The sequence below is a fragment of the Piliocolobus tephrosceles genome, chromosome 4 (assembly GCF_002776525.5).
Source record: "Piliocolobus tephrosceles isolate RC106 chromosome 4, ASM277652v3, whole genome shotgun sequence".
Classification (NCBI taxonomy): Eukaryota; Metazoa; Chordata; class Mammalia; order Primates; family Cercopithecidae; genus Piliocolobus; species Piliocolobus tephrosceles.
The window spans coordinates 77,805,281-77,823,571 of NC_045437.1; the positions used below are offsets into that span (position 1 = coordinate 77,805,281).

Here is an 18,291-nt window from a genome sequence, read left to right on the forward strand (position 1 = left end):
AGAGCTTACTAGTGAGATAGAAGATGAATTCCATCCTAGGAAGCCACTATTTCTAATCTGACTACTCCATACCACCCCCTGGTTGCAGAAAATGAATATAGCAAGAGCGATGATGGTCAGGTCCCAGTCACCTCTCAAGTAGTGTTGGAGCTGCCAAAGAATTGTGACAAAGTGACGCTGTGGTCAGAATTCTTGGGAAATACATTCAGGGAAAATACAGCTGTTGTCTCTGTCCTCAGGTATTTGTCAGGCATTTAGTTGGTACAGTTTTAGTATCTGAATACTGAAGCTATTCATCAGTGTGTAATATTTACCTGCTCCGTGTGTGTGTGTGTGTGTGTGTGTGTGTGTGTGTGTGTGTGTGTGTGTGAGAGAGAGAGAGAGAGAGAGAGAGAGAGAGAGAGAGAGAGAAATTGAATTGATTCTTTTGGCTATAAACAATTGTGGGAATATATGACCTGCCTAGACTTTCATGTGGGTTGTAATTGTCAACTTTTTATTTCACAGTGTGTGGACAATATACGATGTAATGGTTTAATGACTATAGTGTTTGAAGAGAATTCCAAAGTCACTGTGCCACATATGATTAAGTAAGTGTGAGAATCCTTTCCTTTACATTTTAATCAAGATTAAATTGGCAGAGCATGTAAAACCTTGAATAAAATACTGCATCCATAGAATTCTGCTTCTTATTGAGAATATGTTTCTTGACAGGAACACAGTGATTCATGATTCCATTATAAATAAGACTATCAAAATGATTTTTCACATTCACAGTTTACTAACTCATAGCATAGAAAAATTGTTTTTTATACTGTTACATATATCTTCACTCAGGACAAAATCCTAAGATGTTCAAGTTGAATATAAAATTTAAAATAGTAGGCCAGGTGCAGTGGCTCATGCCTGTAATCCCAGCACTTCGGAGGCCGAGGTGGGTGGATCACCTGAGTTGAGGAGTTTGAGAACAGCCTGGTCAGCCTAGCCAACATGGTGAAACCCAATCTCTACTAAAAATACAAAAAATTAGCCTGGCGTGGTGGCAGGCGCCTATAATCCCAGCTACTCGGGAAACTGAGGCAGGAGAATCACTTGAACCCAGGAGGCAGAGGTTGCAGTGAGTCGAGATCACACCACTGCACTCCAGCCTGGGCAACAAGAGCAAAATTCCATGTCAAATAATAATTACTACTACTACTACTACTAATAGTGACACCCAGATGTGCCAAGTTCAGAGGGTGGACCAAGGTGTGGCTGCCCCATTGGGTATGAATCCTCCCATTGGGTATGAATCATATTATCCAGATTTGGCCATTCAGATATGTTTACATTTAGATAACATGAATCAAGTGGCTTTGCTGTCTACCCACTGCCTATTTATGCTTTGCCCCAGAGGCTATTTGCCTAGGGCTGCCATCCTGCTCTAGCTGTTTTTAACAAAGTAAATCTTACAATTTTCCACTAGGGAAGCTCAGGTTTAAAATGAAAAGTTATCAGTAACTGTGTGCTAGAGCTGTCTGTATTCATGATTTTGTCTCCATATACTTTTTTGTTTTCAAATTCAGAAATTGTCTTGGGAGTATTTTGAAGCTAACCACATTTTTCATTACTCTCATTTTCTTGGTTATTTTCATTCCAAATTCTAAGAGTAAAATATATTTTTAAAAGCAGTGCTATGTTATAAAATAAGTTACTTGAAACTAAAAAAAAGTTTGTCTTGTATGGTGTTTTCTGTGGATATTTTGAAGTTTGAACTGTTTATGCTGAAGCAATAAATAACATTAACTTTAGAAGGAAGACTTTCCTATTCTGACAGATATTAACTACAGTTAGCATCATCCCAATGGGACAAGTTTTAAAACTTACTATTATATCACATGAAGGCAGAGTACATAATACTGGTGCAATCAATGCTACAGAAAAATATAAATGATAAAAGGATGATAGTGTTTTACATTACTAGTCAAATTTAAAAATATTTTGGGTAGGGCCATTTTAAATTCTAGGGCAAAATTCATTTTACATTCAATTTTCTAGGTTTTGAATTCAGTATAATACTTGAAACGAGGTTAGTTAAAATGTTATGATGTTAAGATAAATAATAAATGTAAAATGTTAAGTCAAAAAGTCCAAGCTATGACTTAATTTTTGAATTCACATCATTGGGTTAGAGTTTTCTTATTAATTTTCTACCACAGAATTTTAATTTTGATATTTTCCAAAAGGATATATATTATTTTCATTGTATTTGAAAGTACTTTCTTGGCAGTTAGACAACCATGAAAGTCCACCTGCTTTGGAATTAGAATGTGAAAGTGAGAAAGTGCAGACAAGTTCTAAGCCACTGAACTCTAGGGCAGCTGTATGCCCACTACACATACATTTTGTTGACATTAAAAATTAATACTGGCCAGGCACGGTGGCTTACGCCTGTAATCCCAGCACTTTGGGAGGCTGAGGCAGGCGGATCATGAGGTCAGGAGTTTGAGACCATCCTGGCCAACATAGTGAAACCCCATCTCTACTAAAAAATACAAAAAAAAAAAAAAAAAAAAAAATAGCCACGCTTGGTGGTGGGTGCCTATAATCCCAGCTACTCAGGAGGCTAAGGCAGGAGAATTACATGAACCCGGGAGGCAGAGGTTGCACTGACCCAAGATCACGCCATTGCACTCCAGCCTGGGCAACAGTGTGAGACTCCATTAAAAAAAAAAAATTAAATTAATATGAATGAAGACTTCAGTTTTGTGCCTGATCGGTTGTTGCTGGCACCCAAATGCATCTTTTATCCCCCACCATGGCAGTTTACTAGTGTCCATGTCCAATCTCATTTGTGTAACCACTTGCATACAGACCAGGACTTTTCTGCCTTTGGGTGCACAGAGGTGACACTTAATGAGTTGGAATTGTTCTCCTGTTAGGACAGAAACCTGTATCTTGGACTGTAAAGATTTTCTATTAAATCCAACATATCTATAATACACCAGTTTTATTCCCAAGGCAGAGTGAAGTTTTATATATATACTACTATTTTTTCCCAGCCTTACTGAGCCTGATTATCCTCAATCAGAGGAAAGAGATTTTGCAATCTCTGTTCCTTCTGATGGCTCTATTCTACCCCGAAGTTTATATTCCTCCCTATGTATCTATTTCCCTATCTATAAACCATGAAGAAAAAACTCAACATTTCTCAGAGTTAAAAAAAATTATCCTATTATAACTGTGTCTTGTTACTAACAGGGCATCACTTTGTAAGCACTCACTTCCTTTTAAAACTTACCAATTATAATAGATGGTATGGGTTTGATCTCTCAAGATTGTTCTTGTGTTTACCAAAGAGGAGTTGCTGTTATCATAGGAGACTTCAGTAATGTATTATATTTTTCTTGAGAGTCTCTTAGGAAATAAAGTAAGATTCTACTCATGTAATAAAAGAAAACTAAATAATTTCATAATATTTAATTTCTTTACTTAAAATGAAAATGTAATCATGATTTTGAAGGAAAGTAGTGTAATTAGTCAGTTTTATTTTAATTTCATGCTGGCTTCAACACATTTTTTGTCCTAGTGTTTCAAATAAGCTAATTATAGTCAAAGGATGCAAAGCTCAAAACTACGAATAGAATGTGAAAATCATGACGCTTATTAGGTGAAAATATCCCTTTATAGGGTATGTAAACTATGACTTTCTTTTAATAATATTTGATCTCAACTTTCTTAGAAAATAGTGATTTTTTTGGTGGAAAATGATGGGATAACAAGTGATTATCTAGCTCAGCCATCTTCTGGACAGGCTGATGTATTCACAAAATGTTCTGAGATCTTTTTATGCATGAGCAAATTAAGAACCAGAAAAATAAAGTTGGTTGAGGGACACATAGTGAGTGGAAGAAAGTGCCTTGTTATTTTCAAGAATCTCAAAAGATGCATTTGGGCATTTCAAGATCAGTAATGTAACTCAAGCTAACGGGCCACCCCAGTCAATTCCTTGGCAGGGGGAAGCTGCTCCTTGAAAATGCTCTTTCAGGCTTGCAGATGAAGTACTTCCACCTGCACTGAGCGTACTTTGGGCTGGGACGTTTCTAAGAGCAAGCTAAGAAAGCAATTGATACCTTTTTATCCGAAATAAAATAAATATATAATTTCAAATCCCTCAAAGCACTGAAAGGGCTAATTAAGGGCACTCCAACTGATTCTCAGCCAATGGATTCTTAGCAAGCAATTGGCTCACTGAACGTCACTGACCCTATAGCAGATCCTTTAATCGAGTGGTGAAATTCAGGACTTCATTGATCGCCTGTTCTGAAATGCTGCAGTGAAGGCAAACAAGTAGTCTCAGAAGGGGAAGTGAAGGCTACTGGCAGTCCTCGTTGTCCACTTGGAGAAGCTGCCAGTGCAATGGTCTGAAGGTGAGGGGTTGGGGCAGCCAGATGGGAGGTTTGACAGAATGACAAAAGCAGTGGATTGCAGGGTGGCAGTGGTCGGTGCTATTCAGGAGAATATCCTTCACCCATTACCTTTTTTTAAGTGAAGACATTTTTAATACCACAGAATTTTGAAAACATAATAAAAACATAACATATCACACTTGAAACTTGTGGATTAAACAGTATTCAGAAAATAGATATCCTTAAAAGGCATTAATAAGCCAGGAAGAATGAAATAAACAAATTAGGCACTCAAATCAAGAGCTTAGAAAAAGAACGAGAGACTAAACTGTAGGAAAGTGTAGGAAGGAAATAAGAACAGACATTAATACAATCTAAAAAACAGTAGAAGGGATAAATAAAAAGAGCTGATTCTAGAGAGCAAAATACCTAACCCTATATCCATCAGTTTAATAAAAAAAAGAAAGGGAGGAAAGCACAAATGTGCAAAATTAGAAGTCAGGGAAAAGACATAACTGCAGATATAGCAGTGATATCTGTGTTCCCCTGTTGTGGGAGGTATCACCCAATACTTTCTATGCACACTTTTGATATTTTGCTTTAAGGGCATAAGCAATGCTTTCCCCGGCTCCTAAAGAGGGCCTTTGGCTTCATCTTCCTAATAAAACATGACTGAATTTGAGAGAAGGAATCCACAAAGTGAGACAAATTATTATTTACCTCCTCCATTATTAATTCTGGCTTCCCTAAATTATAATAAACTTGATGTTTTCATAACCCTGCCTATGCTGATATGTATGTATGTCATATAGACATACACAATCAGCCCTCTACCTGCCAGTCAACTGCAGATCCAAAATATTTGGAAGAAAGAAAAACAAAAAATAGCTATTCAGCAATAAAAAAAAATACAAATTTTGAAATACAGGATAACAGCATTTTATATAATATTCACATTGTTTTAAGTGTTGTAATCTAGAGATGACTTAAAGTATACAAGAGGTTGTGCATAGGTTATTTGGAAATACTATACCATTTCATATCAGGGACTTGAGCGTCTGTGGATTTTAATATGGTGGGGGGACCAAGGCACCAATCTCCCAAGGATACTGAGGGACAACTGTGCAATCATCTCTCTCCTATCAAATGCAGTGAGAAGCCCACTCCTGAGTGTGTGATAACAAATGCTGAAATACTCAGTGGCCGAGGGGAAAGCCTCCTCCTGGTTTTACCATCATGTTCCTGCCTTTGCACGTAGGTCTGATGCCCGCCTTCATAAAGACGACACTGACATTTGCTTCAGTAAAACACTCAACTCCTGCAAAGTGCCCCAGATCCGTTATGCCAGCGTGGAGCGCCTCTTGGAACGACTGACAGACTTGCGGTTTCTTAGTATCGATTTCCTCAACACCTTTCTGCACACCTATCGTATTTTCACTACTGCCGCTGTGGTGCTGGGGAAACTCTCTGACATATACAAGAGGCCTTTCACCTCCATCCCCGTCAGGTACACCTGTCGCTAGAGATTTGCCTGTCATTAGCATATGGCCCTCTTCGTTCCGGAGTCACCATGCCAGCCAGCTCTGCAAAGCAGATCCTAGGGTGTACCAGCTTGCTTCTGAAAGTACCATGCCCCTCCAGCAGAAGGCCATATGTAAAGGTCACACAGAGTTCCCCAGGCACAAAGTTGAAAACCTGGAATCTCCAATTGGCCTTTGCTTGCTCTATGATTATTTGGAAATGAACTCCACGGCTTTCGGCTTTTCTTTTTCCTTTTCTTTCTTTCTTTTTTTTTTTTTTTTTTTGACAATTATGATTTTAAAACTTTAATATGCATAAGAATCAGCTTGCATGTGGTGGGGGGAGGGTGTCTTGTTAAATTGCCGGCTCTGATTCAGCAGGCCCGGCGTGGAGCCTGAGTTCTGAATGTCTAACAAGCTCCCCAGAGATCCCAATGCTGGTGTTTGCACCACAGTTTAGTAGCAAGGGATTAGACGATGGCTAATAAGTGTCTGTGCTTCTTTGGCAGGTGGAGGGTATACACGTAGCATTTAGATTAAGGAAAGTCCAGCGATAGAAGTGCAATGAGATTGTGGCCTATAAATGAAGGGAACATGTTCTTGAATGACATCTGGGAATTAATGTCACTTGGCTACAATCTCTTAGCCACTTTTGCTCTTATTTTAAGGTCATTGGAATTGTTTTTTGCTACCAGCCAGAACAACAGAGGTGAACATTTGGTGGATGGAAAATCCCCACGTCTGTGTCGCAAATTCTCTTCCCCACCACCACTGGCTGTGTCGAGAACATCTTCCCCAGTGAGGGCCAGAAAGCTGTCTTTGACTTCTCCCTTGAACTCAAAGATCGGAGCATTGGACCTGACGACTTCCAGCAGTCCCACCACCACGACCCAGAGCCCTGCTGCCTCTCCACCGCCACATACTGGTCAAATACCACTGGATCTCAGCAGAGGCCTCTCTTCTCCAGAGCAAAGCCCGGGATCAGTAGAAGAGAATGTTGATAACCCGCGCGTGGATCTGTGTAACAAGCTAAAACGAAGTATTCAAAAAGGTATTATCTAGCACATTTGCATAATTACACCCCACATTTGCTGGCCACCTGCCTCCTCACCCTTCCTTTTGGAACCCTGCTTCCCTTTCTTTACAACTTTAATACTTCTGCATAGAAAGTAGAATGAGCTCAGTGATGAGTTAGAAGAGAAAATTCCTGTAGATTCCTCTGGCCCTTCTGGAACAGAAAGCAAGATTAGTTGTCCTTATGCCCCCGTAGTAAAAAGGCTTATTGTGGTCAGTTGTCTGTGGAAGAATAGCATATCTGAATGCTACTGCTAGAGAGTTCTTGGACTTTGGTTAAGACTGGTTGGCTAAAGAGCCTAGCATGGTGCTTTGCACACCGGGAGGTTGTGGGTCCTCTCACCTGTGAGCTCAGGCTGCAGAGCCTTCTCCTCCTCCATTGTTTGCCTTAGGTACCTGTGTACCTCCAGCCTTTCTCTGCTGAGGATGAGCTAGGCTGGAAGTACCACGATGGCTTTTTTAGTTTAGTTATGAGGACAGTGCTCCATGTTATAGCAGAGGTATAGGGGAGAAATCAAATTGGAGACAGTGTTAATTGCTCGTGACGTAGCCAAAATAATTTTTTAAAAAATGTTGATTAGATCATAGACTTTCTGGCTTCAATTCTCTACTGACTTCCTGTCACACTTAGAATAAAGTATATTCTCCCTGCCAGGGCCTTCAGGTCTGTGAGACATGGATCCTGTCTCCCTCTCCAGCCCCTGCTCCTGCCACGCTCCCTCATCCACTAGTCATATTGATTTCCTCTTTGTGTCAGAAATATGTTGGTCTTTCCTGCCCCAGGGTCCTTGCACTCGTTCTTTCCTCTACTTGGCCACTTTTGCCATGTAAGCTCCATGAGATTAGCAGTCTATCTTACTCACCTCTGTACCCTCAGTGTCTTGGCCAGTGCCTGACAAGTAGTAAATTTTGGTTAAATGAATGAATGAAATAAAATATACAGTGAACTGAATGAGGGTCCTCTCTCCATCACTTTAGCTCTTCAGCCTGGTACAGTATAGGGTTGAAAGAGGTGATTCCTGTTGCCTTTAAAGTCCAGTGTTTCTGTAATGAAAATAAAAATGATTCACAGAGAAATTACAAACAGCTTTAAAAAAACTGTATAATAACTGATTTATTGATAATATAATAAAAATTGGGCAATAAATCAGACAAAGTGTTCAAATTTCAAGGTGGATTGCCCAGGTGGATACACAGATGCTTGCCTTTCTGCCTGCTTGAAGCTTCTTGGTGCTTCTAGCTCAGATCATTTAAGTAAGCTCCCTAAGTGAAGTAGTTAATGGAATTTTAACTGGAGTGGTTGTCATCATCAAAAGTTGCACTCTTTTAAAGTCTTTAAATTGACAAGTTAGCAACTATGGAGGAGGAAAGGGAGAAGATAATTAAAAAGTCATTAGAACAACAAGCTTAAGCAAAATTATGACGGATTCTTCTCAGAAATAATGAGGCAGCGCAAAAGCTGACAAGTGCATTCAGGGTTGCACCCAGCCCCAGTACTTGGGAAACCCTGTGGACGGAATGACTGGAATGGGGCATAGGGTATGGGAAGTACAGGAGCTTTCAGATCATGGCAAGTTTTTTCACCGTCTTTATTGCACTGTGGTAGATAGGAGATGAAAAATCTGGAGATAAGTTGAGATTCTCTCTCTCTCTCTCTCTCTTTATTTATTTATTTATTTTGAGTTAGGAAAGCTTTAGGAACAAATATTTCAGTGTCCAACACTAGTGGCTTGGAGGCTGTGGTTTGATTGCTTCTCCGGCTGGGATGAGGATACAGTAAAGTCTCTTCAAGAGTCACTGAGTGAACCTCTTCTCTGTGCAGGATACCGTGCGCGCTAGAGTCCACAGTGGTAAATAGCACCTTCACCATCGTACTCTAGTGATGTGGATAATAGAGACACAACATAACTATATGGGCAGGTGGTATAAGAGATGTAGATAGAGTGCTTTGGAAGCTGAAGAGCAGGGAGATCACATCTGGTTGAGCAGAATCAAGAAGTGTCTTTCACATGAGCCAAAAGATATGTGGTTTGGAAAGAGGAGATGGGAGAACTTCTGGGCAAAGAGAATATGTAAGTAAAGGTGTGGTGGTAATCACTAGTGGTGAGTGCCATTTCTTTTTTGTTGTTGTTTTTTTTTTGTTGTTGTTGAGATGGAGTCTTACTCTGTCTCCCAGGCTGGAGTGCAGTGGCACAATCTTGGCCCACTGCAACCTCTGCCTCCCGGGTTCAAGCTATTCTCCTGCCTTAGCCTCCCAAGTAGCTGGGACTACAGGCACGCACCATCACACCTGGCTAATTTTAGTATTTTTAGTAGAGATGGGCTTTCACCATGTTGGCCAGGCTGGTCTTGAACTTCTGACCTCAGCTGTTCCACCCACCTCAGCCGTTCCACCCACCTCAGCCTATCAAAGTGCTGGGATTACAGGTGTGAGCCACCGTACCCAGCCAGTGAATGCCATTTCTGCAAGCAAGAGGCATCACTGCTTCTGAAGGCACAGGCTTTGTCCTGTTTTGACAGCATGGGCAGCCCCGTAGAGCAGACCTTGTTAGTAGTCCTCTTAGGGCTCTCTAGCACTGAGTAAACTTCAAAACAACAACTCTCCTTGAGAATCTTTCTTCTCCTTCTTCTTCTTACCATTCTAACCATCTTTAAGTGTATAGCTCAATAGTATTGTTGAACGACAGATCTCTATAACTTTTTCATCGTGCTGCAACTCTATAATCATTGTATAATACCCCATTTTCTTCTCCCCCGGCCCCTGGCAACTAGCTTTTTAGTTTCTATCTCTACAAATTTGACTACTTTAAGTTTAAGTACCTCTTATATGTGGAATCATTCAATATTTGTCCTTTTTTGAATGGCTTAATTCACTTAATGTAATGTCCTCAAGATTCAACCATGTGATAGCATGTGATAGAATTTCCTTTTTTAATAGGCTGAATAATAGGAAACGGCAGCATGCGGATACTACATTTTCTTTGTGCATTTATCCATCAGTAGACATTTTGGTTGCTTCCACCTCTTGGCTATTTGCATTATGGTGCAATGAATATGGTGTGCAAACATCTCTTTGATATCACCATGATTAAGTGTTCCACTTTAACTTGTTGTGCAGGGAATGTTCCACTTCGATCACCAGCTTCCCTAGTTTTAGTCTTCAAGGTGGTGATCCAATATCTTACCATGAAAGCTGCTTTAGCTACTGTCTAGGACGAAGCAGAAATCAATAGTTTTTTTCCCCTGGAATAATAAGCTGGAAAAAAGTTAGATTGGGGTATCTTACTCTGTTTTGTGCTGTTATAGCAAAATATCTGAAACTAGATAATTATACATGAACATAAATCTGTTTCTCACAATTCTGGAGGTTGGGAAGTTCAAGATCAAGGTGCTGACATCTTATGAGGCCCTTCTTGCTCTGTCATAACATGGTGGAAGGCAACACATAGACGTGAAAGAGAGGAAAGGGGGCCAAACTTATGCTGTTATAAGGAACCCACTACTGCAATAATCGCATTAATCCATTTATGTGTGTACAGGCCTCATGACATAATTACCTCTTAGAGGTCCTACCTCTCAACACTGTTTCACTGGGAATTAAGTTTTCAACATAGGAACTTTGGGGGAAACATTCAAACTATAACGTTCAGTCCCTTTTCCCCAAAATTTATGTCCTCCTCACATGCAAAATACATTCATTCCATCCCAATAGCCCCCAAAGTTTTAACTTGTTCTGGCATCAACTGATAAGTCCAAAGTCCAGAGACTTATGTGAATCAGATATGGGTGAGACTCAAGACATGATTCATCGTTGAGGCAAATTCCCTTCCAGCTGTAATATGGTGGTGGGACAGGGATAAGATAGACATTACCATAGCGAAAGGGAAAAATAGGCAAGAAGAAAGGAATAACATGCCTCAAGTAAGTCCAAAACCCAATGGGGCAGACATTAAATCTTAGGACTCCAGAATAATCTTTCACTCAATGTGCTGCCTCCTGGGTATACTGGAGTGGGGTTAAGTGCCCAAAGCCTCAGGCAGGCCCAATCCCATGGCTTTTCTGGGCTCAGCCCACATTTCAGCTCTCATAGATTAGAGCCTCTTGTCTGCAGCTCTCTCAGGCTGGTGTTGCATGCTGGCAGTTCTAGGATTTCTGCAATGGCCTCACTCTCATGGCTTCACTAGGCCATGAGAGTCTCCAGTGAGGACTCTCTTCAGTGTGTCCATCCCTGCAATAGGTCTCTGCCTGGGACCCTAGGCTGTCTGTAGCATCCTTTGAAATCTAGGTGACGGAAGCTATGCCTTCACAGCTTGTGCATTCTGTGCACCTGCAGAATTAGCACAACATGGATGCCACCAGTGTTTTCCATGTGCACCCTCTGGTGCGGTGGCCCAAGTTGCACCTGGGTTTGGCTGGGCCACAGCTAGTGTGGCCAAGGAGCACTGCACAGGAATGCGGGGAGCAGCCCTGGGCAGCAAATGCTGTGGTCCCTTAGACTCCTCTCTGCAAACCTGGCCCTCAAGGTCCTAGCTTGTCTGAAAGATCTCTGAAGTGCCTTTGGAGTCTTTCTCCCATTGTCTTAATGAATAGCACCTGGCTCTCTTTTAGCCATACTCTCTTTAGTACCAATCTTTTTAGCAAACGGTCACTTGGCCACAGCCTTGGTTTATACTCCCAAAAATGCCTTTTCACTGTTTACATGGCTGAGCTGCAAATTTTCCAAGTCTTTCTGCTCTGTTTCCCTTTTAATTATAAATTCTGCCTTTAAACCATTTCTTTCCTCTTGTTTAAAAGTAGCCATGCAGCTTCTTAATATTTTGCTTATAAATTTCTTCCACCAGGTATCCTAGTTCATCACTCTGAAGTTCTGCCTTCCATAAAGCCCTTGGGCATCAACACAGTTCACTCAAGTTATTTGCTACTTTGTAACAAAGATGGCTTTTATGCCAGTTTTCAACACCTTGTTTCCCGTTTCTATGTGATACCTCACCAGAATTGCCTTTACTATTCATATTTCTACTAACATTCGATCATTCATGACCACCTAAGTAATCTCTTACCAGATTCAAACTCTTGAAAGCTCTTCTCTTCTTCTGAGTGCTGACTATTAATGGCATTGTCCTTAACACTCCATTCATGGCAATACAGGCTTTTTCTAGCCCATTCCTTCAGACTCTTCCAGCATCTGACCATTACCCAGTTCCAAAGCCACTTCCACAGTTTCAGGTATTCGTTATAGCAGCAACCTCACTTCTCAGTACTAATTTTCTGTCTTTGTTTTGTGCTACCTGAGACTAGGTAATTTATAATGAACAGAAATGTATCTCTCACAGTTCTAGAGGCTGGCATCTGGTGAGGGCCTTCTTGCTGCATTATAATATAGTGGAAAGCATCACATGGGTAGGAAAGAGAGTGAAGTAGGCCAAACTTATTCTATTCCCAAGATAAAGGCATTCATTCATTCATGAGTGCAGGGTACTCTTGATGTAACCACCTCTTAGAGGTCTCACCTCTCAACACTGTTGCATTGGAGTTTTGAGTTTCCAACATATGAGCTTTAGGGGACATATCAAATCATAGCATGGGGAGACCAAGATAAATGAGAAAAAGCTGGATCAAGCTCTTAGGGAAGGACACTGACACAGACTTCAAAGACCTGTCAGTACAGATATTGGACAGAGTGGGATCATGTGGACACAGCCAGTGGCTGCTGGAGAGCTTTGTCATGTGGCAGCACTGATCATTCATGGCCTGGGGCCAGCAGATGGAGAGGACCTGTGAATAACAGTATGGCAGAAATATTAGGCTCTTTCTCATATTAGAGAATTAAGCTGAAGGCTTCATGCCTCTGCTTCTCACTGGATTTCCCCAAAACAAGTGATTTAGTGTGATATTTTTATCAGTTAATTTATCCATATGGTTCATAGGTTAGAAATATCATTTTAGAGTTCCAGGTCATAGTTAAATACTGAGGTCTTTCCACTCTGGGTAATGGAGAAAGTCCAAGATTGTATCTAGGAGGGGCCCATGGCACTCGGTGAAGCCCGTAGAGCCAACCTTTACTCCAGAGCTGTCAGCTCCTCTGTTCCCTGGGCTTCTTAGTCACATTCACTGCCTAATGCATCCCCCTTAGCTCTCATTTTACCCTGACCCCTCCCTTAATCCTTCCATTAAGCCACTTCTTTGCATCTTGATTTCTTTCCCCTTTCTATAGCTGTCCTCTAATTTCTTTTTAATGCATTTATTTCCCATCTTATACTTAAAAATATTTAAGGTGGTCATTCAGAGAGACACAGGGTACAACTACCCTTAAAAATGAAATAGGTAGCTGGACATGGTGGTTCACACCTGTAATCCCAGATTTTGGGAGGCCGAGGTGGAAGGATCGCTTGAGCCTAGGAATTCGAGACCAGCCTGGGCAATGTAGTGAGACCTTGTCTCTACTAAAAATAAAAATTAAAAAAAAATAGCCAGGTGTGGCTGTGTGCACCTGTGGTCCCAGTTACTCAGGAGGCTGAAGCAGTAGGATCACTTGAGCCTAAGAGGTCAAGGCTGCAGTGAGCTCTGATCATGCCACTGTATTCCAGCCTGGGTCACAGAGTAAGACCCTGTCTCAAAAATCCAAAAAAATAAAATAGGTAAGGAAATCAGGCAATGGGGGAAAAGGAATAAGTTGTGTGTAGCCAAGTGTATGATTACTGAAAAAATGAATACTGTGTGGTCTTCTGCAATTCCTAGAGTTCCCTGACTGTGGTTCCAAGCTCCTCTGCTGACAGAGTAAAGACAGGAATATAATCAATTAATGTGATCCATATTGAAGGCTAGGAATAGATTGGTTGTGCAGGTACATTCTTGCTGGTTCTTGAGACTGAGAACAATTTATCTTGTGGATCCTTACAAAGGAAACACTCTGGGTAGAAAGTTTAGAATTAAGTCTCGGGTTGAGGTAGCTCTTTGCATTTTTCTGAGTAAGTGAAACAAAGAAATTACAGACTCAGTTGTGGGGTTTTGTGTGTTTGTTTGTTTTTGGATTGGTGTATGGGCACTACTGGTCATTAATAATTTTAGGAAAGTCCTTGATGAACACTACTTCAGCATGAGTCTGAAAGTTCTGTGTGTGTGTGTGTGTGTGTGTGTGTGTGTGTGTATGATGTCTGTATGATGTCTGTAAGAGCCAAGAGTGCTGCTGTGGTAACCCTGCTGTCTAGTCTTAAAAATTTGAGTTGACAAAGAAAAAGGAGACATTGACCCATCTTTAATTTGAAAGATGTTTGCATGTGCCTCACATAATGTTAACACTTAAAACAGTTGGCAAACTTAAATACGAATCCTGTGCCAAGAACTTACACATTTTTTGCTTTTCACTTAAGAATACAACCCCACACCATTGAATTGTATAATATCAGTTTTGCCAATTAGGTCCCTACTGATGCCATAGATCTCTGTCACTGCCATTCAGCTATTCATTTCAGAGCATATTTTTTGAAAAGCGCTTGCGACCTTTGTCCATTTTTATTGTCATTGCAATGATAATGCCAGCCTTGCAATATTTCCTGGCAGGAGAACGTCAAACAATGTGAGGAGAAAGAAGCGAAATAGGAAATATCCTTTAAAATGAGTGAGGCAATGAACTTAGGGAAAAATTAGTTCAATTTAATTTCCCTCTGACTCAGTCCCTACATCTGCTCCAGGCTCATCCAACATTCACTAGTACCCTCCCTTCTTATTACCAGGTAGTTTCTATCTTCTTCAACCCCAGGTACTTCTACAAAACACAAATATCAGCCAGACTCAGATATCCAGATTCCACCCAGTGATGGGTTCTCAACAAAAAACAAACCAACAGCGGGCAAGAAAGGCGAGCCAAAGGGTCGCTCACTGTATTCAGACCCCATTACCCCCTCAGTGTTCACTTAGACCATGGCTGTGCAACTTAGCCACCTAAGTGTTGCTGCACAGCCCACAGCAACTGGTGTCTGTTTCTGTGTTCTTAGTTTGAAAATTGCCTGCCTGTGGGCTGAAAGTGCTCCCGATTTTAGCATTTGTTTTGAGCCACATCTGCCCACTCGTCCTGCAGGCAAAGCTGTTTGCAAGGAGCCTGATCAAAAGTGAATATGCCAGAAGGAATTCTCCCCTCAGCCCCCAATGCTGGCATGGTTTCTTCTCTCTGTAGGTGCCTGTTAGCTTACAGGATTCTTCTTTGCTTTCCTGTTCTTTCTTTTTTATTTTTTAAAAATTATTTATTATTATTTTTATTATTATTATTATTATACTTTAAGTTCTAGGGTACATGTGCATAACGTGCAGGTTTGTTACAGATGTATACTTGTGCCATGTTGGTGTGCTGCACCCATCAACTCGTCAGCACAGTCAGGTTCTGTCCAGCTTTCTCACTGGGAAATTTCCTGGGTTCAATGTAATTGCTGTCTAATGATTTTCTCATTTTCCTGAGATGACTGAATGGTTGAATCAGATCAAGGACGTGTATTTGATATTCTGCTCATTCTTATAGAGCAGATGCCTTCCATTACTGAATTTTGGGGGAGTTATTTAGAAAATAATAAAACCGACAGCTAAGCACTGATTTTTTTTTGTCTGCATCTTGCATCGTTGCCAGCTTTACTGTAATTATGTCATTCAGGGAAAGATTCTAACCACTTCCTTTCCCTGGCCCCTTTGTGTTTAAAAAAGCAAAATTGTGGCCATATTTCTAAGCGGATAAGTCACATGCAAGTATAAAAATGGCTTTATATGAAGTCATTAGGAGTTTTTGAAAGTTTGTTGAGTGAAATCTTGAATGGAATGGCAAAACAAAGTAGTTCTGCTGACAGGATTAATGTACAATTAGTGGAGGTGACACTAAGCTTTTATCAGTGGGAATTAATGAAAAACCCAAGGAGAATGGAAGAATCGTTGGAAATTTATTACATTTTTGTGATATTTTTCTCTGAAAGCACATACACAAAGTTGTAGTCTTACCTGCTTAATAAATCAGTGGAAGAGGTGTAGAAACATCATTAGTAATGGCCTAACAGTGACCCTAAAATGATGTCTGTGTTATTCTTGGGATGTTAGCTGCAGCAAAGAAGCTCAAATAACCTTAAACCCTCCCAATGGTTCATTTTAAAAGTTTTCACTTGCCTCCTGCTGATCTGTAGCTCTAGCTCAGAGATACCCAGTAGAATTTTCTGGGAGGATAGAAATACTCTATATCTGGGCTGTTCGATACCATAGCCACTAGCCACATGTGGCTATTGAGCACTCAAAATGTGGCTAGTGCAAGTGGGAAGCCAAAATGATAATTTAACTTTAGTTAATATAAATTTACATAGCCACGTTTGGGTAGTGCTGTCATTTTGAACAACATAGCTTTAGATCCCTGGGAGCCCCCGGAGATCCCTGGTGAGGGCCACATTGATAGAGATTCAAACTTTCTTTGGTTTAGGGGACAACACAGGCAAAGAACTTATGAAGTTCCGGTTTGTAATCCTAATCTGATTTTTAACCTGAAAAAGTCATCTTTCCCCACTCCGAGAAAGCAAAAACATTTGGAAGGGCAGGGGATCCACCACATACCCCTGTTTGTTTTACCATCTGCTGCTGCATTCAACAGAAGGGGCTGGCCGGGGTCAGCCAGGCCCAACAGGGTCAAGACAGGGTTAGAGAAGATCTTTATTTAGATTTAGTGTCATCAGCACTTGACTTGATTTCATATTAAAGCCCATTAATGAAATGCTTATTATCTGTAATGAACTTTTGTTTCCATGCATGATACTGACAAGAAGCTCTTGAATTATGGCCTAATTGTTAAAATTCATGATGTTTTCAAGCAGCAGTCCTAGAGTCTGCACCGGCGGACCGAGCAGGAGTGGAAAGCTCCCCTGCAGCGGACACCACAGAACTTTCACCTTGCAGATCCCCCTCAACTCCCCGGCACCTCCGCTATCGCCAGCCTGGAGGTAAGATCTCAAGAGGGACTCAGAAATAGAAACGTGAAAAATGATTTCTAGCTTCTGAACCTTTCCTTTGCCTGATTGTTTCACTGCCAAAATAATTTTTTTAGTCTCACTTATTGAAAATTAATTGGGAGCAAATATAGTCGGCCCTTTGTATCCGTAGGTTCCACATCTGTGGGTTTCCTATCTGCGAATTCAACCAACCACCCATCAAAAATATTTGGCAGAAGAATAAAGCTTCTGTACTGACCATGTACATACTTTTTTTGCTTGTCATTATTCCGTAAACATTATAGTATGACAGCTATTTACATAGCATTTCCATTGTGTTAGTTATTATAAATAATCTACTGGTGATTTAAAATATACAGGAAGAGACGCATAGATTATATTCAAATATGACACGATTTTATATCAGGGACTTAAGCATCCATGGATTTTGGTATCTGAGGGAGATCCTAGAAGCAATACCCGACAGGTAACAAGGGATGACCGTAACGTTACTGTAGGACCAAGTGGTGGAAAAATAAAATGATTAGAGAAGATGTCATTAGTCTAACCAATATTTGTTTAGTTCCATCATTGCATTGCATTTTGTGAGGAGTAACGTGAATCAAAAGACTCTTCTTTAGATGTTAGCTAGCTGAAGAGTCTCAGTGCTGGGTTTACCAAAATGTTCCCAGTTTCTGATATATTACCATGAGTCCCAATGTAGTCTATGTGAGTGAACTCATCTGGGCATCACAATTTGGGGAGACCTTGTTAATAATATTATTTCATCTAAAATAAGGTCCAGGCACAGGGTACCCCAGTCATCATTCTTGCTAGTGGCAGAAACTGGCGTATGTATTTTGATATATAGTTAATAAAATTGTAAAGCATTACTCCATAATTTGTTTGAGAGCACAATAAATGTCCTCTAATTGGAGGAAAAAATAATCAGGACAAAAGGTAGAAATATTTTAATTATCTCTCATTTTCCCTGCTGCTCAAATAAATATATCCAAATAACAGTTGTTTTCAAATGTTTGCTTTTCTCTTCTTAAGCCAATTATTTCAAGTCAGAACAGAAAATTACACAATTATGAAACCAGATTCACCCCAAGTAACCCAAATGAAAAGGCTTTTTTTTTTTTTTTCCCAAGACAGAGTCTCACTCTGTCGCCCAGGCTGGAGTGCAGTGGCGCAATCTCGACTCACTGAAACCTCCGCTTCCCGGGTTCAAGTGATTCTCCTGCCTCAGGCTCCTGAGTAGCTAGGATTATAGCCGTGTGCCACCACGCCCAGCAGTTTTTGTAATTTTAGTAGAGACGGGTTTTCACTTTGTTGGCAAGGCTGGTCTCAAATTCCTGA

General features: G+C 40.6%; 1 protein-coding gene across 2 annotated transcripts in view; it reads left to right on the plus strand.

The window, feature by feature from the left end:
• The window catches only part of RASGRF2 (Ras protein specific guanine nucleotide releasing factor 2), a 273,755-nt gene that overhangs the window by 150,049 nt on the left and 105,415 nt on the right, over positions 1–18,291 (plus strand). The window contains exons 13-16 of one of the 2 annotated variants that reach the window (XM_023214960.2): positions 508–590; positions 5,647–5,895; positions 6,577–6,959; positions 16,816–16,941. In XM_023214960.2, the coding sequence (XP_023070728.1) occupies positions 508–590; positions 5,647–5,895; positions 6,577–6,959; positions 16,816–16,941 (841 nt within the window). The remainder of the gene's footprint in view (positions 1–507; positions 591–5,646; positions 5,896–6,576; positions 6,960–16,815; positions 16,942–18,291) is intronic. The other variant, XM_023214961.2, reaches the window with a different exon arrangement.